Below are 21,193 nucleotides of genomic sequence, written 5' to 3'. Positions count from 1 at the left end.
GAATAAAAAGACAGAATCTCTTCATCTGCAAATCCATTCCTGAGAGCCCAAGCAAGGACACAAAACATGGAGCCTTCTCTCTTCGCTTGGTTGCTGTTGCTACTGTCGGCTGCATATTCCTGTAAGTATGCTTTTTATTAAGATGAAACTTTTTTTTAAATGAACTGGCTGCAGCAGCTGTTTTCTCCAAGCTTTTCAAAGCGTCACTGTTTTCAATTTGCTTCTTGAGCTTTTCACATAGGGGAGAGGGGATAGGAGGATGCCTTCAGGCCCACAAAAAAAAGAGCTTTAAGAGTTTTCAGGAAAAGCCTGAGAGCTGTTCAGGACCTGAGCATTAGACACAGGAGGCCTGCTGACTCACCACAAAGTTTGTAAGAATGTTGCCTAGGCCAGGGATTTAAGAGGAAAGACCATGAAAGCTACCAGCCCTGTAACACAAGTTCTACAGTAAGTGGAATCTCTCTCCCATCCTCTTTCACCAGATTCCAAGTCCTGTTACACTGCCACAGAACAGCAGAGTACAGTCTGGATAAACAAAATAGCATAGCAGCTATTGGTCTCAATGCTCCCAGCTGTAGTTACTGCCTTAAATAGTGTGATTGAGGTTAGCAGCAATTGTCACAGTTTTGGTTTGAGTGTTTTTTTATTTAAAAAGTAGCCGATCCATGATTTAAAGTATCGGTTTATGTTCTCTCTCGCAGGGCCGGTTCCGGACAGCATAGTTGGGGGTCACGAGGCCCCCCCACACTCTCGGCCCTACATGGCATCGCTGCAGATTAAGAAGGTGCACCAGTGCGGGGGGGTGCTGGTGCGGGAGGACTTTGTGCTGACAGCGGCACACTGCAGCGGGTGAGCCCAGCCTAACACAGGGGCGGCGATCCTGCCATCAGTGCAAAGGACTGCTCTCTTAGCACAGATCTTGAGACGTACACTTCACGCTGAGCCCCAAAGAGGCAAAGTGAAGTTTACAACTTAGCACTGCAATTTCAGAAGCGTTTCTACTTCTGCATTAATTATTATTATTATTATTATTATTATTATTATTATTATTATTATTATTATTATTATTATTATTATTACTAGTTCCTGATGATTTTACTTAAGAGATCATTCCCCTTGAACTTTTTTCGATATTGTAACTTCTGATACTGTAAGGAAGCAATGTGGGTGTGTGCAGTAGACCTGCTTTGTATAATTCTTCTCTGTGTTTCGTTGTATTGCAGGAGGCTCACGGTTGTGCAGTAGACCTGCTTTGTCTAATTCTTCTCTGTGTTTCGTTGTATTGCAGGAGGCTCACGGTTGTGCAGTAGACCTGCTTTCTCTAATTCTTCTCTGTGTTTCGTTGTATTGCAGGAGGCTCACGGTTGTGCAGTAGACCTGCTTTTTCTAATTCTTCGCTGTGTTTCGTTGTATTGCAGGAGGCTCACGGTTGTGCAGTAGACCTGCTTTGTCTAATTCTTCTCTGTGTTTCGTTGTATTGCAGGAGGCTCACGGTTGTGCAGTAGACCTGCTTTGTCTAATTCTTCGCTGTGTTTCGTTGTATTGCAGGAGGCTCACGGTTGTGCAGTAGACCTGCTTTGTCTAATTCTTCGCTGTGTTTCATTGTATTGCAGGAGGCTCACGGTTGTGCAGTAGACCTGCTTTGTCTTATTCTTCTCTGTGTTTCGTTGTATTGCAGGAGGCTCACGGTTGTGCAGTAGACCTGCTTTGTCTAATTCTTCGCTGTGTTTCGTTGTATTGCAGGAGGCTCACGGTTGTGCAGTAGACCTGCTTTGTCTTATTCCTCACTATGTTTCGTTGTATTGCAGGAGGCTCACGGTTGTGCAGCAGACCTGCTTTGTCTAATTCTTCGCTGTGTTTCGTTGTATTGCAGGAGGCTCACGGTTGTTCTGGGGGCTCATTCGGTCACACAGAGAGAGGCATCTCAGCAGATATTCAGTGTGCAAAAGAGCTACAGGCCCCCGAAATACAGAGAGGGCGTTCTGAAGCATGACATCATGCTGCTGAAGGTAAGCCTTCATTCCGGTCTCTAGGGATCAGCTGCAGATCCTGGACAATGGAAACCTGCCCAATATACTAGGAGTTTAGTCAGTGGTTCTGTTTTGCAATTTGATTATAATCAATGTCATTTCAATGTCTTTCTTACACGCCCCCTTCACTATGCTGTGGTGTTTTTAATCATTCGGAGTTGTCCCACGTTCTGTTTCTTCAGTTATTATTATTATTTGTTTATTTAGCAGACGCCTTTATCCAAGGCGACTTACAGAGACTAGGGTGTGTGAACTATGCATCAGCTGCAGAGTCACTTACAACTACGTCTCACCCGAAAGACGGAGCACAAGGAGGTTAAGTGACTTGCTCAGGGTCACACAATGAGTCAGTGGCTGAGGTGGGATTTGAACCGGGGACCTCCTGGTTACAAGCCTTTTTCTTTAACCACTGGACCACACAGTGTGACCTTTCCCCTCTGCCAGAGTGTAGGCAGGGCGGAAGTCCATGCACAAATATAGAGAAACAGATTAGGAATAGGTACATTCATTATTGTTAATGTTTGTTAATTATTGTTAATGTTTATATATATATATATATATATATATATATATATATATATATATATATATATATATATATATATATATATATATATAAACATTAAACATTAATTTAAAATACATAATTACAGATATATAGTATAGAGTTACATGCATATTTACTGTTAAGAAAAACGTACATGATGAAAAGGGATTTCTTTTACAGCTGAATCGAAACGCCACTTTGAACCGCTACGTGCAGCCGATCCCTGTAAAGAGCCGCGGAGACGTGGCAGCGGGAACGGCGTGCAGTACTGCGGGCTGGGGCGACGTCACCGGCGACGATACCTACCCTGATAAACTGCAAGAGGTGGAGACGACCGCCCTGAGCAGGCAGGAGTGCGGCAAACGGTGGATGAGCCATATCAGGATCGACAAAACCATGACCTGCGCTACAGACCAGGGCTCTGTCAAAGGCTTTTGCTCGGTGTGTAATGCGATTTAACCGTAATGGGGATTCGAAGCCCAAAAAAACACGTTATATTCTGATTTATTGCCACCTGCTGGACTTGCACGAAATTGCATCTAAACTCTGCATTAAACATCAGTGAGTGTTTAATTTAGGCACACAACAAAAACCAAGGTGGTCGACACTGGATTAATTGATTTACTAATGACTCCACGTGTCCGTGTTGTTTCCAGGGGGACTCCGGCGGGCCGCTGGTTTGTGGAGGTGCTTCGGTGGGCGTGGTTTCCTTTTCGGGTGCGAAGTGCGGAGACCCCACGTTCCCGGACGTTTACACGCGGATCGCCAGTTACAGAAATTGGATTGAAAAAGTGATGATCAGAAAGTAATCTGAGGAGACGAACAACATTCACCACCGTGCGTCTCGCTGCCAGCGTCTAACTACACGCAATCAGAACTGTAATATTCCGGGTTTTTGTTTGTTTTTTACATAAAATTGACATTTAGTTGGCCATTAAATATCCCAAACTGTAACAATTAGAGGTTAAGATCAGGTGCCCGATTTAACACTATTAGACATTAAGTTTAGAGAAAGGGGGTAGTGTTCTAAAGACTTCAGGGTTGGACATAAGACTCCTATTGCATAGCAGCTTCACCCATTCCAGGTTTTAATACAAGCTTGATTAGTCCCAGTGTATAGGTAACAAGCTCAGGTGTGTCTGACCAAACTAATAGTAAAAACAGGAATGGATCAAACTGCTATGCAATGGGGGTCTTAGTTCCAACCCTGGAATCTGGGCTCTGAAAGACAATCTGCACCTAGATCCATACTGAGGTTGTGTTTCATCAAACCCCCCATAGTGTGTTGTTATTGTGTGGTTTTATTTTTGATGTATCACAGCGTGATACTTGTGGCTGCTCTGTAGTTTACAATACAGTACACTTGACTTTGTTTTTTTAAACATCTGGGGTAGCAGAATGTGATTCTTGTTGTGAAGGATGTTTTATTTTTGTAAATGTATATTTTTTTTCCAAAAAGGAAACAATGCACTGCAGTTTTTTTTATATATATTGTTTTATATAAAGTCATAGACAAAGGTGAAAAACATAATAAAATCGTTTAAATTGGATAATAAAAAGGCAGGAGTTGCTTCACTTTTGAAGACGGTTATTATTGCAGAGTCTGGAGTAACGTTGCACAACCTGATGTGTCCTCAACTCCCAGAACCGGACTTCTGTTCTTTAAATTAACGGCTATGGTTTTTTTTACAGTTGCAATTTCCATCTGCAGCAGTGTATGCGGTGTTGCATGAGCAATTATTTAGGAAAGTGTTGTAAACTTTACATAAGAAAAGCTAGCAAAAGCATGGCGAAGCACATGTTAAAAAATCAACTGTACCGTGAATGAAAAAGTGCTGCAGACTGCAGTCAAACCATTGCTGGTACAATTATATTTCTATTTAATTATCTTTCCACACCTTTTTTTTTTTTTTTTACAAAAGCAGGCTTTTGAACAGAGCTGACTGCTACATAACTTCAATAAGAGAAACCCAACAGTGCAGCCTAGTGTACTGGATTCAGATTTACAATGGAAAGATTGATTTATTTTAAAAACCTGACACGCTTTCCTAAGCAGTTTGCTTGTACTGCTTGAACACAGCAAAGGGAATAGCATTTTCTATTACTGTATTGTGAAGCTGATTATATGAAGCAGTTTTTAATTCTGCAGCACTGCAGGATGCTGGTGGGTATAGATTTTAGGGAGCAGTTGGTTTCCATGCTCGGGCATTGAATCCATTCATAAATATAGGTATATTTAAAGTTTTGTATATATATAAAGTGAAAGAAAATTATGCTAGAATTCCTGAATGAAATGGTTGCAAATTTGGAGCTAGATTTTTGATGTTTAAGCAGGAGTCCGGATTGCTGGTTATTACAACGAACAAATTATCACATATTCTCTGTTTATTTCAATAGCCCACCGCCAAACTTCAGCAAAAAACTTCTTCACTTTAGTGTTGTTGAACACGTTAGCATAACGGTATTTATAGAAGGACATAACTGAGGGAGACGAAGTTCTATTTTAAGTAAAACGCCTAAAGAATTTTTTTATTTTTAAAAAACTCAGGTTGAAATATTACGGCTCTCAAACATCAACACCTCTAGCCACGCCCCATAACTACATCCCTCTTCTCTGAATGGACAGCTAAATTGAGATCCCTGCTATCATTGGTTGCTTTAAGTGTCCAATAAAAGAATCATTGACGTTACGAACTTCAGTTTCAACCTATCGCTCTCCTGTTATTAAAAAAATAAACCTTGAAGCAGCCAATGACAGCGCTAGCAAGATGGGGACGGGTATTTAATTTTGGTCTTGTGACTCAATGGAAAATCGGGAGGTTAGGCACACAGCCACATTATATGCACCCTCGCTGCCTTTATGAAAAATGCTACCCTGTTATGAATTAAAACAACATGGAAGTTCGCGGTTTATTTTATTGATGCGCATGCGTACCAGTTATGTGAACCCCTGTTTATAAACTCATAGTAAAACCAGGAATGGATCCAATTTCACACCGATCTGTCCAAAGAGAGAAAATAACCAAAGCCCAACCTTACCAGGGGAACAAAATATGTGCAGTCAGGCAACTATCAGACAAGAAAAGCGGCTAAGTCAATCAACGCCCACTTCCATGCCACTAAAGTGCCAAACGGATTTGCGTCACTAGAACGCCACCAGATGTAGTTTCGTGCCTCGGTGCATTATGGGTAATGCAGTTCAAATAACAAGGTGGACTATTTCATCTTGTGGATACTTGACGGGAGCGAAGGGCGACAAAACGGTTTGAGTTTGGGATTCCGGGTGGGCAAAATGAAATGTGGTACTTATAAAATGTACGCGTTTACCCCAGTGCACTCACGAACAGCTTGCGTTGAGATGTTTAGCAGTAAATTAAACATACGCTTATGCACTGGATTGTATCTCCCCTCTCCAGCCGTTAGTCGTGCGTAGCTCTGTGTACCAGACAGGTTCGGAGACGAACGCGAAAGGGGTTGCCGATGGACTTCATTTCCCATGACATACTGCGCTTAGACAGGGTTCCAAAAGCCTTCGCTTTACCGGGCTCCGTCGCGCACAGCACCTTGGGAGCTGTAGTCTTTTGCCCACAGCGAATTTGTGAGGGTTTTTTTTTTTTGTGTGTGTGTGCAGGCTGCCTGGTGTGACTGTGAGACTGCACACTGCAGGGAGATTTACAGCAGACACAGGCATGAAAACAGTGCTCAGGTAACGCGCACCGGTGGGCAAGTTTTCATTTGGGCGGCGGGTGGAATTCCGTCGCTAGCTGCTGTTTAATTAACGCTCTAGTTAGTGATCCGTTTTGCCTGTTGCGCATGTTCGAGAAAGCCGTAGCGTTGACGCCTGTGTATGTGTGTGTGTGTGTGTGTGTGTGTGTGTGTGTGTGTGTGTGGTGGTGATGACGACGATGTTGTTGTTCTGTGATGTTCCTGAAATACAATGCGAAGAAGCGATACTGTTTTACCATTCTGTATGCCGTGTAGACATACATTGAATACATCTGTAGGCTTCCAATTCTTAATATATATATATATATATATATATATATATATATATATATATATATATATAACGTGTGTGTGTGTATACGTGTGTAATGCACAGTACAGAATGCACTGTACGGTATTTAAATTCGTGAACCGCTGTCACAGAATTAAGGATCGCTGCGTAAAGGACAGTTGCGCCAGGAGTATACATCAGAAGCTGATGGAACTGTGTCACCTACATGTTACCCTTAGAAATACACACTGCACACACTTCTTCAGAACAATATTTTACGCCGCACGCAGCCCTACAAAAAACTACCGGCGTGCAGTGCATTTCACAGGAATAAAATCATAATAATAATAATAATAATAATGACATAGTTTAGTGGCTCTGTGACACTGCACATTATCCAACGTACTTGCAGAATTGTTTATTAATAATAATAATAATAATACTAATAATAATAATAATAATAATAATAATAATAAGATTTTGTTTAGACCTCTGTGTTAAAATAAATAAAATAAATACAAAATGTCGTGGTTGTCCACGACTCGTGTATTGAATTCGGCTAATGAGACCAGTTTGTGTTTTAAAAGCGTGTATGAATTTGACACAAACTTACCCACGTCCTGTCAGTACCATGGTAAACAAACAGCACGACAGTACAGTACGGCGTCTGCTACTGACCTCTTCAGGGAGCTCTGGAAACCAAAGTACGATAACAAAACCAAAACCAGGAAATGTCACAAATATACAGCCATTTTAAAGCGATGCTGTAATTTTTTTCCTGCGGTGTTTTACTGATCACAAAATCGGTTAAATATCTCACAGAGAGTGTATGCGTTCTTTGTGCTGTAGGGTCACCATGCAAACCCGTGAGACACTCTTACCGTAGTTTGTTAGGTTTTCAGCAGGCGTGTGATATTCGCTATTTCTTTGGATCAAGGTAGGAAGTCGCTGACTGTGTGTGGGTTTTAATAATATACCCAGTGTAACATATTATAGGAAAAGAAACCAGCAACCAGAAAAACAAATACGCAACAGCCCTGCTGTTGACTAGCTCGTCGTTTCAAAATCCTGTGCGGACCTCTTCATTTTCTTTAATAAATATACGTTTTGTTGTCAATATATTTAGTTAAGGTGTGCATTTTCCATTTCTTAAAATGGTACGTTCTCGGATTTCTAGCCGGTGTTCTCAGTGGGCCGGGTCTTATTGTTGTTAATGTGACACATGATCTTTGTGCTTGACAAGCACCCCCCGCGGTGCGCGTTCAAAGCTACCCTTATACTGTATATAATAATACAAGCCAGTCTGGAGAGATCTTCTTTAGCCAGGTATAACTAATACTAACGATTAGGTTGCGCTTATGGCGGTGTTGTGGTGGGTTAGGCTAATGAAATTATATATATATATATATATATATATATATATATATATAAAAAGTGTGACCTAGTGTGTGGACGGAGCTGCCTTTAATACATATATCTGTATATCCGATGGTTCTGAAACTTGTTCAGGACAAGTTATGGAGGGTAGCGGAATCTGGGGGTACTTGGAGGCTGTCAGTCAGTCCTCCTCTTTCACATGGAGTTTCTCAGGTAGCTTGAGCTGGCGAGGTGGTAAACAGGAATCTGGGGGTACATGGAGGCTGTCAGTCAGTCCTCCTCTTTCACATGGAGTTTCTCAGGTAGCTTGTGCTGGCGAGGTGGTAAACAGGAATCTGGGGGTACATGGAGGCTGTCAGTCAGTCCTCCTCTTTCACATGGAGTTTCTCAGGTAGCTTGAGCTGGCGAGGTGGTAAACAGGAATCTGGGGGTACATGGAGGCTGTCAGTCAGTCCTCCTCTTTCACATGGAGTTTCTCAGGTAGCTTGTGCTGGCGAGGTGGTAAACAGGAATCTGGGGGTACATGGAGGCTGTCAGTCAGTCCTCCTCTTTCACATGGAGTTTCTCAGGTAGCTTGAGCTGGCGAGGTGGTAAACAGGAATCTGGGGGTACATGGAGGCTGTCAGTCAGTCCTCCTGTTTCACATGGAGTTTCTCAGGTAGCTTGTGCTGGCGAGGTGGTAAACAGGAATCTGGGGGTACATGGAGGCTGTCAGTCAGTCCTCCTGTTTCACATGGAGTTTCTCAGGTAGCTTGAGATGTCGAGGTGGTAAACAGGAATCTGGGGGTACATGGAGGCTGTCAGTCAGTCCTCCTCTTTCACATGGAGTTTCTCAGGTAGCTTGTGCTGGCGAGGTGGTAAACAGGAATCTGGGGGTACATGGAGGCTGTCAGTCAGTCCTCCTCTTTCACATGGAGTTTCCCAGGTAGCTTGAGCTGGCGAGGTGGTAAACAGGAATCTGGGGGTACATGGAGGCTGTCAGTCAGTCCTCCTCTTTCACATGGAGTTTCTCAGGTAGCTTGTGCTGGCGAGGTGGTACACACGAATCTGGGGGTACATGGAGGCTGTCAGTCAGTCCTCCTCTTTCACATGGAGTTTCCCAGGTAGCTTGAGCTGGCGAGGTGGTAAACAGGAATCTGGGGGTACATGGAGGCTGTCAGTCAGTCCTCCTGTTTTACATGACGTTTCTCAGGTAGCTTGTGCTGGCGAGGTGGTAAACAGGAATCTGGGGGTACATGGAGGCTGTCAGTCAGTCCTCCTGTTTTACATGACGTTTCTCAGGTAGCTTGTGCTGGCGAGGTGGTAAACAGGAATCTGGGGGTACATGGAGGCTGTCAGTCAGTCCTCCTGTTTTACATGACGTTTCTCAGGTAGCTTGTGCTGGCGAGGTGGTACACACGAATCTAGACTGTGCTCCACATTTCGGGGGCAGAGCACTGATCGGTTTCGTGATGATTAGGGTCTCGTAAGTGGAGCTGGGTGAGAATCGGCATTCACTGCTTTCCCCAGCAGAGAGACTGAAAGCTGAAGCACTGTGTTTTGTTGCATAGCCGCTGGGTGAAGCTGACACTGTGTTTACTGCAATAGTATTGGTAGCGCTGCTAATGCACGATATCAGCGTGCTGTGCTCCTGCAGACTCGCCTGGGGTAACCCTATCTCCACAGCTGCCTGTACGTTAATTGCGAGGTAGAAGTTTCCACAGGAAATGGTAAAGTAGCTTAAAGATCCAAAAATAAAACCCTGTATGAATGGATGAAGACAGACATGCTAGCATGTACACACACACATGCACACACACATGCACGCGCACACACGCACACACTGCATTCTGATTGGATAGCTTACACCACACCAACCTTTTTTTTTATTCAGAATAATAATTTGTTTAAGCAAATTTGTCTTGCTCTCAAACTGCCTGCATTTGCTACTGACAGTATAGATGTTTTGAAACTCTGGAAGGGCAACAGTACCACACAGACATATAGTTTAGCACGTCTTAAAGGGGTAAAGCTCTCCTGATACATGCTTGTTTCTCTCTGTCCGCAGCGCTGCTTGAATATATGGGAACATGTCAAAGAAAAAGGGCAGGTAAGTTTGATTGGGTGGACTTGGCAAAGAAACCACTTTAAACCCTCTTGCTAGCCTTATTAATGTTGTATTGTGTAGATCATTTTCAGTTCCTTGGTGCCTTTTGACGTTAGCTGTCTTTTGATGTAACTGCATGTTCAAATTTGAAAAACAAATTAATTAAAGTGCAGAAAAGCGTGGGGCAGAGTGATAATGTTGATGCTGCTAATAAGCAGGTAAGGAAACAGATTTCAAAACCTAGCCTAGCATTCCTTCAACAGCACCTGAGAGGCTCTGAGAATTCCCCAAATACGATCTTTAAAACCAGACAGAGAAAGATGATGAAACTGCGTTTCGTGGTCGTTGTCGTCCCGCTCCAGGAAGCGCAGTAGCGGGGAGCTGAGCGACTCGGTGACCCCCGACCCAGGCAGCATCCTGGGCTTGCGGATCCAGCACACCTGGCGGGAGAAGGGGGCGCTGACCAAGTGGAAGGGGACGGTCCTGGACCGGCTGACCGTCAACCCCTCGCTCTTCATGGTGAAGTACGACGGCTTCGACTGCATCTACGGCATCGAGCTTTTCAAAGATGAGCGGGTCTCGCAGCTCCAGGTCCTGAGCGAGAAAGTGGGTGAGTGGAGGGGACCTGCGGGGAATCCAGTGGGGGAGTGGAGGGGACCTGCGGGGAATCCAGTGGGGGAGTGGAGGGGACCTGCGGGGAATCCAGTGGGGGAGTGGAGGGGATCTGCGGGGAATCCAGTGGGGGAGTGGAGGGGATCTGCGGGGAATCCAGTGGGGGAGTGGAGGGGATCTGCGGGGAATCCAGTGGGGGAGTGGAGGGGACCTGCGGGGAATCCAGTGGGGGAGTGGAGGGGACCTGCGGGGAATCCAGTGGGGGAGTGGAGGGGACCTGCGGGGAATCCAGTGGGGGAGTGGCGGAGACCTGCGGGGAATCCAGTGGGGGAGTGGAGGGGACCTGCGGGGAATCCAGTGGGGGAGTGGAGGGGACCTGCAGGGAATCCAGTGAGTCTAGTGCTGCAGGAACATCCGCACATCGGTTTGACCCTTATAAAAGTTTCCCACAGTAAAACAAAGTGTTAGTAAAGCACTGTGAAAGCCTGGTGAAGCATAGGTTAGCATTGTAAAAGACAGAGATGTATGGTAAAGCATATTAAAAAAACATGGCAAACTATGGTAAATGCATAGTATAACCATGGGAAAAGCATGGGACATGTGCAAAAAGATCATAGTAAACTTTTATAAGAGGATCCATAAACTTATTATTAATATATTATTATGATTATTATTATTATTATTATTATTATAAGAAGAATTCATGCTTTGACCCTGAAGACCCTGCAGAGGTGAAACGAACCAGGAAGGATGAGAGAGAGAGGAACGTGTGGAAACCGAGAACTTCTTTCTCATAATGTAGTACCGGATATATGTAAAAACAAGAAGAAATGAAAATACACGTTTGCTGTAACATGTCTTTCACTGTACAGAACAATTCGTTCCCAGTGTTCGTACGGAATTTGTTTTGGCTGGTGCTGCTGAATTGCCTCTTGTAATTTGATAAACTTGTTTGAATTTGAGTGGAGTTTTTTGGTTTGTATTACATGCCACCTTCCTGATCAGGTCTCCCTTGAAAAAGAGATTTGAATCTCGACGGGACTTTCCTGGTTAAGTAAAGGTTCAGTAAGCACTGGGGGTCCCATGTGCAGTATCTGAAGTGTGTAACAGGGACGAGGGTTGGATCTGGTTTGCTACAGTCGTCTGAGTTTCCCTTTCTCTCTGGGCAGTGAATACGAAGATCAAGGTCCCTGAGGATGCGGAGGAGCTGGTGGGGAAGGCAGTGGAGCACCTCTTCGAGAAGGAGGACGGTGAGAAGAACGAGTGGAGGGGCATGGTGCTGTCCCGGGCGCCCATCATGACAAACTGGTACTACATCACCTACGAGAAGGACCCCGTGCTCTACATGTACCAGCTGTGGGACGACTACGAGGACGGAGACCTGCGCATCCTGCCCGAAGCAGGTACCCCCACACTCGCTCGCTCACCCCGGGGAGGGGAGTAAGACTCCCGTCGCATAGCAGCTTACCCGTTCTAATATGAGCTTGATTAGCCACGGTATAGGTAACAAGCTCAGGTGTGCCTTATTAAACTCAGAGTAAAACCAGGAATGGATCAATATGCAATAGGAGTGGACTTATTTCTGTCCGTGACTCTCTCACTGACTAATGACGTGTGTTAAAGCTCTGGTTTCAAAGACCCTGATTAGCTCTAATCTTGGATTACCTTACCTAACATTAGACAGTTCAAGATTAGACTTAATCAGGGTATGTAAACCATAGGAAAGAGAAGCTAGCTTCAATTCATTTATAATAATAATAATAATAATACTATTTCCCTTACTATGTTAAGATGTTTGCAATCGTTGGGGTTTCATCTCCACCTGGTTTTAACATGCTTTGAGTTTGTCTGGTGAATCTTAAATGCTGTACCTGTACAGTAAGTGGGGCTGATAGAGTTGAAAGGTCATTACAGGATAAACACGCACAGCTAGGGCCAAAGGTTTAGCATCACCGAGAATTGTGGGATTGAGACATTTAAAAAAACAAAACAAACTATGAACTTAATTTAGATATTTTATTTCACATTATGTAATCTATAAAACGATATCGCAAAAAAACTACCGGAAGTCATAATAATAGCACAGTATTTCATGTTAGATTTAAAAATATCACATTTTGCAATTTGTCCATTTTTCATTAAGTATATGGAAAACTACAAAGCAGTATGTTATAATAAGTTAATGTAACATTATACAGCAGGTTTCATTAGACTTCATTAAATTAAATTAGTTCATTATACAGGGTGATGCTAAACTTTTGGTCATAGCTGTAGTCCCCCCATTACTTCCTAATGTTACATGAAGTAAGGCAGCACCAGGTTAGAGGTAATCAGCCCTGTAACATGCATTAGGCAGCAATCGCTGAAACGCTGCTGTGCGGCTGTCTCCTGTCACAGAAAACAGGCACCTGCTGCCAGCGGACCGCAAGCCCGGGGAGGAGCCGGAGAGCCTGGTGGGTAAGCAGGTGGAGTACGTCACTGACAAGGGCGTGAAGAGGACCGGGCTGGTCATCTTCCAAGTGCCGGCCAAGCCCTCCGTCTACTACATCAAATACGATGACGATTTCCACATCCACGTGTACGACCTGGTCAAGACTTCCTAAAGGGATTCCAAGCTGCACTTTCCCCATTGGTTTAGACCTCCCTACCCCCCTACCCACGCCCCTGGGGAGTGCTCCTAAAGAAAGGCACTGAGCTGTAGAACACTGGAGGGTTCCGCCAGTAGAATCTGGTTGCCCCAGCAACAGCCTTTGAGTTCTGTTCCCCCCCCCCCACTAAAGTCTAGCCGGCCCAGGATTGCTTTCCCTGATCAATGAAAGTAGATGGGGATTTTGCAGCTTAGTAACAGTGCAGTTACCACTAACTCTATATATGTTTTCTTCTTGTAATCAGAGTAAGAAGCATGCTGTTAACCTCCACTCCGAGAAAAAAAAAAGCTACTGTTTTTAGATTATACAATAATTGTATAACTCTGTTTTTTTTTGTTTTTTTTTTGTGAATATAATGCTAGGAAGGGATTTCAGTATGAAGTGGGACAGTATAGTAAACTTCAAAAAAGAAAGTTTAACAGGCAAACTGAGTATCTGTTCAGCTCTCTGGCATTTTATATTGGCTTTACGGAAATAATTTATTTATATATTTGGAGTAGCGTGAAGATTTAGTCGCAGGGAGTTGTGTACAATTCTAGCTTTCAAAATGTTTTCTTAACGATGTGCTTATGTACAGTAGTAGGGCTGCGGTTTGTAAGAGAACTGGTTCCTGGCCCTGGCAAGCGAAGTCAACCTTTTTTTTTAATTTCATTTGTTTGGCATGTTTGTTTAGAAAGAAAGAAAGCAAGCACTTAAATAACTTTGAAGCAGAGCTCTGGTTCGGAAACGATGGACAGTCTCACCGGCAAATACGCCCACTAAATTCTTCGTGTTAAACCAGTAGCGGCCCTTTTCAGATAAAGCTGCTGTCCCCCCGAATCTCAGCCTTGTACCTCTGTTCCTGCTTGCAGCCCTGCTGGGTGCTCAGACTGAGTCCTGAATGAAGCTGCTTTACAGAAGGGGGAGGCTTTGGAGCCGTGCCTGTTAAAAGTGGTTCCTGGGGCGCGGTTCCGATAATGAAGCATGCTTCTAGTTTAATTGTCCAGCTGGCTGGACGACAAGCACGAAGCCAGTGCGTTCTGAAGTAGGTGTAATAGGGTCCTGAAAGGATAGAAACACATGCAGTGAAGCTATAAAGCAGACAAGCGTTTCATGCAGTGCTGCCTTCGCTGTGCTTTTACCTTGTGCACCAGTCAAAACCCAGATTAGAAGTAATCTTGGACTACCTAATGCTACCTTAGGTACAGTAAGGTAGCCCAATATTCGTTTGAATCAGGGTCTGTTAAAACGCCCATGAGTTATATATATTGAGAGAGAGAGAATAGCAAACGGCTCCATATCCAAGGAGAATCAGGATCCAATGTTATAAATACTTCTTCGTTATATATATATATATATATATATATATATATATATATATATATATATATTCTTTTCTAGTTTAGTATTTATGGAAGTTTTTCCTGTTGCAAGACTTGTTAACCCCACTTGTTAAGTAGCGCCCCCTGGTGGGAAAGGGGAGTAGTGCAGCTCCCCACAGCCTGTGCTGTTACAGACAGTTTGATAGTGTTCACCAAGCCTTTAAAACACCATGGATGACCTCTAATTAGCATGGTGATTAAAGCCTAGGTCATCTTCTATAATCCACTGGGCTCCCTAGATCTCGTCTAGAAAAGCTGAACACGCTGCCTGTTGGTATATTACTTATCGCTTTAACTAACGGGAAGGAAAAAAACAAAAAATAATTGAGCAGCCTGTCTTGGTTCTGCCTGTGTGTAGTAAAGCTTTTGTATTTATTATTTATGTTGCTTAATGCCAGGTGAGGTTCAGAAGCCTATCAGTCTGGTAACTTAATGATTTATTTTTTCAAAGACTATATGTGATATCGTAATATCCGTCACAAGTTAATTATCAAGATCCTGGGAAAACAGAATTCCCACTGTCCTCAGTGGGATTTGAATATATGATCCACCTGGAAAGGTATAGTCGCATCAAAGCAGGAGGAACTGCGTTAGCAGCTCCGACTCGAACTCGGATCCCTTTAGTACAGCACTGTGTAAAGCATGGATTCGTTTGCCTGAGCTCCACAATCAAACTGGTCACACTCTCGCTCAGCTTGTGTGAGAAGTCACGTACATTATTGACAGTGACAGTTTTAACTGCACGCTAAACAAAAAGCTTTTAAATAATAAAAAAAAGAACCAGTGCTTTTTCAATAAGGTAGACGTTTCCAAAAATTAAAATCTCAGGATTTTAAAAGTTTAATAATAATAATAATAATAATAATAATAATATAAACACACTCTCCTAAGGTATGGAGTTAACACAAAATATGTGTCTAAACAAATATTTCAACAGTGAATATAATTAATCTGAAGGTAAGTTGCTGGTATACACTTGAGATCTGACTTTGAAAAGAAAGCACCCACAAACCAGTTTTGTATACAGCAGTATGGCATACCGGGACAGACCATCCATTCGTGGGGTTTTTGTGATGTATCTGCACTGCAGTGTTGTGTATCGGCTTGCAGAGATTTGAAAGCATCGAGATGCTCACATCTTAAGAGTACGTAGTTTCAAACATCATGTTTACATTTACATGTCATTATCTTTCCTTGTGTCTGCGTGTTCTGGAAGTTCATAACCAGGGAAGGTTACAAAAGAAAAGAAAAACTTTAAACTGGTGTTTGAAGCTGTTTATTCTTTAAGGGTTTTTAATACTAGGGCTGTGCCGACAGTCGCACTGATAAATGTCAGCGTCCCGGATGAGAGGAAAATTCACTTCCAGACGGCTTTAAAACACTCCCTGCGGAAGTGAATTGTCGTTGATTGGTAGTCGATTGTAAAGGTGAGGGAAGGACCGCTTTTCTTGTTTTGAAATCAACATGTTATTGAATGGGTGTTAAACACGTCTTGAAGTCAATTCCGAGTATGAGTATCGGCACACCCCTAATTAACACTTTCTCTTTTCGCTGCTTCACCAAAGCTGTATTTGGGGTAGTTTGTAAAGTCTTGCATTCACCATTTAATATGTTATTGTATTATGAAGCTGTCGTTAAGAATAAAAGAGATATTTTTTTGCAGTTTGTCTCAGTTGTGTTCTTCTATAAAATGAGCAATGTCTTATATAGAATAAGCCATGCTGGTCCTTATGTAAGAAACAAACATCCCAATATACCTAACATTTCCCAGCTAGGTGCATCTGCCATGGTTGACCACTAGGTGGGGATAGAAGCACAGTGAATGTCCTAAGAAATGTCCCTGCCTTGAATGGTGTTCCATTAAAACCCTCATGAAGAAATGAAGCATTATTTTCACTGACCCCTCCACCCCCCAGTGCTGCTGTACAGTTATGGTTAAAAGTTTTGCATCACCCTTTAGAATTAACAAATGTTGCTTCATAAAGTTGATCGAAACCTGCTGAATAATGTTACGTTAAAACATATTGAATAACATACCGCTTTGTAGTTTTTCATATTTCTGTTTACATGTTTTGTTTTTTTATTCTGTCTCAGTTCTAGGTAATGCAAATCTTCTGGCAATAGCTGTACATTCGATAGTAGTTCTGACTGCATCTCTTGTTACAGTGGAACTGCACTAAAAATCAGACTGTGTAAGACCTTCATCTACTGCGCCTTGCACATGTACCCAAGATAAATCGGGTTTACAAACGCTTGTTTGAGTTACAAAACAAAACCTCAAAAGCCAGCAGCACGTGGACATATTAAGTGGATTTTATTCCTCTTTGTATTTCTGAAGATGGAAAACACTGGAATGAAACTTTACATCAGTAGTATTTACAAATAATGACAGTCTTCATTTCAGTATGAAAGGGGAGCCAGGCATTCGTTCTCGACTCCAGGCTCCAGGACAGCCCCAACAGACCAGGCTTTCGTTTCAGCAGGACGGAAACATTTACGTGCAGGAGAAAAGTCAGCAGCCCTGGAAGTGATGCTTTTGTTGCAGAGCAGTTTTGAGCTCAATTTGGCTCACTTCTGTGTATCTGTTCCCAATGGAGATCTGGTGTGCCTTCATTGAGATCACAGTAAAACCTGAAGTGGACTTTCGCTGCTATGAAATAGGAATTATTTCCAACCAGGAGCGCAGTCTCAGAGACTGCAGAACAGAAGTGAGCAGGTCCTGCAGGTTTATTCCACTCCAGGTTTTCTAGGTATAAATAAGTTAAATACTTTTGGGCCCAATGGTAAGATTTGTGTGTGTGTTTTTTTAATGGGCTGATGGACTCAGAACACCAAGTGTTTCTATGGTTCAGGGGAACAGGTTTCTATTCCATTAAAACAATGTATTTATTTTATTTACAGTTAGTAACTACAGAACCATGGGACCACTTGACTTTCAGGGAAACTCCTGGCGCAAGTTTGTGTGGGTTGGAATGAAAACCTGGTCTGGGCTGAAGCCGGTGTGGTGGGAGCGTGCCTCCCTCACTTGGTCAGGTCCTTGACGTACTGCCATCCTCGGTGGGTGTACTCCTGAGCTCTGCAGGGGGCCACAGACAGGGCGGACATGGTGGTCTGAACTCCTGCAAGAAGACCCCAAGGTCGGGATTATGAAGTTTCTGCTCCAGCGTGAAGAGTGCAGTAAAATGTTGAATTGAATGTTATCACAATCATCATGCTCATCTTGAACCATGTTTTGACTCTCATTTTGTAGATTGTTTTTTTTTAGCAGTCTGCGTTTCGCTTGCTGTCTTTCTGAAACAAAGCTGTACTGTTTAATTCCGTGGCACTAAACAATCTCTTAAAACATTTCTGTGATCTTTTGATTGATTAGTTCTATGTATCTTCTAACTAAAAGTGGCTGTGAAGAGAAGAGGAGTGTGGGGCAGATATATTGCTGATTCATAGCACAGTTTGTGCTACAAATCCACAGAAAACCGCCAATTAGTCAACCAAACAGTCAGAACAATGCAACAGCAAAGTGAAAACCCTTACACAACAATCCCTTTAACAATTAGTTAATTACAGTATTGCACATCTTGCGATTTCAGTTTAATATTTTATATAGCTTTTTCTTTCGTTTAAATGTCAGAAACATGATTTGGGCCTATAATACGATTATCTTTAATAATATTTCAATAGATTGTGGTTCCAGCCCTAGCGTGCAAACGTTCAACTAGAAAATGGAACGTTTGCCGCATTACAAAAGCCAACAATAACTGCGAATCTTGGACTTGACCTTGGTGCTTCTCTTGGGAAACCTGTTCAGCGGATAATCAGGTTAGAGATTAACTTTGAAGCTCTTTCCAACTGTGCTGTTACCACATAATCAAATCTCCAATTAAATATCAACCAATTTGACGGCAGAAAAGAAAATCTTGCCTCTGGGCGTGCATTACACAGTCACGCCCCAGAGCTTTCTAAACAGAAGTACAAGATGTTAACTTTGTCATGAACAGCCCTTACCAGAGTTCCAGGCCTGAGAGGGTGAGAATTCGATTTTGGGGGGCGCAGGAAGCTGGAAAATAAAGCAGAGGATGCGGACACACCAATAATACATAAAACCATTGTCAAAAAAGAATGCAGAGACACATAGGTGTTATCCTTAGTGTTAACATAGTAGTAAGTGCACAGTGCGAGACATTTATTTCATATACAGTATTTCTTCCAAGTCTTTTCTAGACACCATGTACACATACAGTATTAGATACAAAGGCATGTTGCAGTGATTCATTAAAAATGCTTCTTAATGTGGCTGTGGAACAATCTTTTATCTTGGAGGTCTGGGTACTCTAGTGCAATGAAATGTATGTTCTCAACAAAGTCCACATGGAGCTGTTACAATGACAACTGAGCTTTTGCTGCTAAGCCAGGATTTTATGGGCATGGATTGCAAGCGCGCTATACAGGATGGAAATAAGACTCCCACTGCATAGCAGTTTGATCCATTCCTGGTTTTATTATTAACACCTCAGCTTGTTACCTACACACTGTGGCTAACAAGCTCGTATTAAAACCTGGAAGGGGTGAAACCGCTATGCAATAGGAGTCTTCTTTCCATCCCTGCTCTCCGTAGAAGCTCACATTGCTACTGCTTCTGCTATCTGTGTATAAACTAGCTTAGTCACTGTAGTTCAGCCAAGCCAGCCTCAAGGTTGCAAGCAAGAATTCCATGTTGTGCGGTTCTACCCCATACCTCCCAGCCAAAATACTTCATCCACTCGTCCACTGCAGGGGGGATGGCTGCTTTGGCCTTGCTCAGCACTTCAGACCCCTTCTCGCCACTGCCCAGCAGCCCCTGGTCATAGGCAACGTACACGGCACCTCCAGCCACGCCCACCTTTGTCAGCACCCTGCAAAACAGAGCAGCCGGGTCCCGTCACATTAGCCCACGTTCCCCCCGAAGACCCCGTGCACAGTCGAATCAGATTCACGCTACAGCCTCTACCTATTCTGCATGTGAGCTGGGCTGGGGGTTCAGGTGCACCGATTCACTCCCGAACCCCGCGAAGTTCTGCAGCGTAAACTCTGGCTTTCGGATTCAAAGCAGTCCCATTACAAGAGGATCCGATCCTGCTGCATGTAAACGCAGTCCAGGGTGCCAGGGAAGCAGAGTGCTGCTCTTGCGGTTCCCTCCTGGCCCTGTGCTGGACGCAGTGTGGCTCAGCTTCTTCAGACTCATGCGAGGGTCAGTCCAGCTCAAGGTGGAGCAGGGTGGGGTTTGCTCCGTTCCTGACGTCAACGCGTCAGCCAGTTCAGGGATGGCAATAAGACTCCTATTACACAGCAGTTTCACCGATTCCAGGTTTTACTACGAGCGTAAAGGTAACAAGCTCAGGTGTGTCTTATTGAACCCATAGTAAAATCAGGAATGGATCAAACTGCTATGCAATGGGAGTCTTATTTCCATACGTGCATGCACACAACACCCACTCTGTAACCCCCCTTCTTCATCAGTAGCATCCTCATCATCAACCACGGATGAAGGAACCAGCACCTCCCCAGAATCTGGTCCACTTGAGCTGGAATGACTTTGGCTATAGGCTATAGCAAATAGGCAGACCTTCATTTACTGTACTTCCATCGGCCCTGCCCGGTCTAATCAGCACTGTAACTTATATATGACATTGACATGAAGTTAATTTGACTATAAACACGTCTCCTGACTAAATTAAATTAAACCAACGTAGATAACTTTCATTTATCTCAAATGTCCCTTAAAAATAATACTGACAAAGTTAAACGAGAGCTCTCGAAACGTCCTGCAAAACTGTAGTTTATTTTATAGTTGCGTAGCCGTTTTATTACGGTGAGCTGGACAGCTGGCCGTTTATATTAAATACATGTTATCTATGATAAATCCGTTTCATGCTTTCTGAACTCGTAAAGTTAAACAGTACAGACAGAAGGCCAAGCACGACTAAACTCACTTGACTAATGGGAAAATCCGGGGCGCCATGAATCCGATGAGCTAACTCCAGATCAAATACAATAAATAGTTTCCCTGCGGAAATGTTGCAACACGCTATTTTTTTATTTTTTATTTTTTATTTTGTTATCTCAAAGTCAAAAAATCGCTGCAAGGACAAAACAACAGACCCTTCGCTCGGTGTAATATTAGAAATGTTGTCAATAAAGATTTTTTAAAAAAGCGAACCTTGACTTCTTACCCGGCTGTCACCTCTCAGCTGGTTAGAGAACGGGTTTCTGGGAAGTGTAGTCTTTCTTGACTATTTAAACATCAAACGCATTAAAAGTCATTTAGTTTTTTTTTTTTATCCAAATTCCGTATTGTTTATGCAAATTAGGATCTTAGGCACATGATCGTTGGAATTGTCTTTTTCTGCTTGAGTTAAGGGGTGTCTTTAGGGACACAACCATTAGCATGAAATGCACAACATGCTATGTGATTTCTTACCATTCAAACACCACACTGTATGTGCAGGTAAATGCATTCGCAACGGCCTGGCTTGTAATCTTTTGCTCTGAAACACTGGAC

The 21,193-nt window shown here is 43.1% G+C and overlaps 3 protein-coding genes across 8 annotated transcripts in view; 2 read left to right on the top strand and 1 right to left on the bottom strand.

Annotated features, from left to right (window-relative positions):
- The window catches only part of LOC117428854 (transmembrane protease serine 9-like), a 17,656-nt gene extending 13,504 nt beyond the window's left edge, over nucleotides 1-4,152 (top strand). The window contains exons 10-13 of the mRNA XM_059014823.1: nucleotides 702-849; nucleotides 1,874-2,009; nucleotides 2,758-3,018; nucleotides 3,234-4,152. Coding sequence (XP_058870806.1) covers nucleotides 702-849; nucleotides 1,874-2,009; nucleotides 2,758-3,018; nucleotides 3,234-3,386 — 698 coding nt within the window. The 3' untranslated portion in view covers nucleotides 3,387-4,152. The remainder of the gene's footprint in view (nucleotides 1-701; nucleotides 850-1,873; nucleotides 2,010-2,757; nucleotides 3,019-3,233) is intronic.
- Nucleotides 4,153-5,768: 1,616 nt separating this feature from the next.
- Nucleotides 5,769-16,320, top strand: LOC117428876 (spindlin-W). Of its 6 annotated transcripts, none has more exons than XM_059015233.1 (5): nucleotides 5,769-5,892; nucleotides 9,999-10,040; nucleotides 10,400-10,647; nucleotides 11,819-12,052; nucleotides 13,047-16,320. In XM_059015233.1, exons 2-5 carry the CDS (start codon nucleotides 10,021-10,023, stop codon nucleotides 13,250-13,252), a joined length of 708 nt encoding a protein of 235 aa, XP_058871216.1. In that variant the 5' UTR covers nucleotides 5,769-5,892; nucleotides 9,999-10,020; the 3' UTR covers nucleotides 13,253-16,320. The 6 variants fall into 6 exon arrangements, with proteins under 6 accessions (XP_058871216.1, XP_058871217.1, XP_058871219.1 ...); XM_059015234.1 differs by having other exon boundaries at nucleotides 5,771-5,860; XM_059015236.1 differs by having other exon boundaries at nucleotides 5,816-5,840.
- Nucleotides 16,321-16,955: 635 nt separating this feature from the next.
- On the bottom strand, nucleotides 16,956-20,832 carry LOC117428877 (MICOS complex subunit MIC13-like). Its single transcript, XM_034047860.3, has 4 exons — nucleotides 20,625-20,832; nucleotides 19,391-19,547; nucleotides 18,661-18,712; nucleotides 16,956-17,777 (listed from the first exon to the last, which is right to left on the bottom strand). Exons 1-4 carry the CDS (start codon nucleotides 20,651-20,653, stop codon nucleotides 17,680-17,682), a joined length of 336 nt encoding a protein of 111 aa, XP_033903751.2. The 5' UTR covers nucleotides 20,654-20,832; the 3' UTR covers nucleotides 16,956-17,679.
- Nucleotides 20,833-21,193: the final 361 nt, after the last annotated feature.

This window comes from Acipenser ruthenus, chromosome 49, assembly GCF_902713425.1.
Source record: "Acipenser ruthenus chromosome 49, fAciRut3.2 maternal haplotype, whole genome shotgun sequence".
Taxonomy (NCBI): domain Eukaryota; kingdom Metazoa; phylum Chordata; class Actinopteri; order Acipenseriformes; family Acipenseridae; genus Acipenser; species Acipenser ruthenus.
The sequence above is the reverse complement of the archived record's forward strand: the minus strand, read 5'-3'. Positions and strand labels throughout refer to the sequence as shown.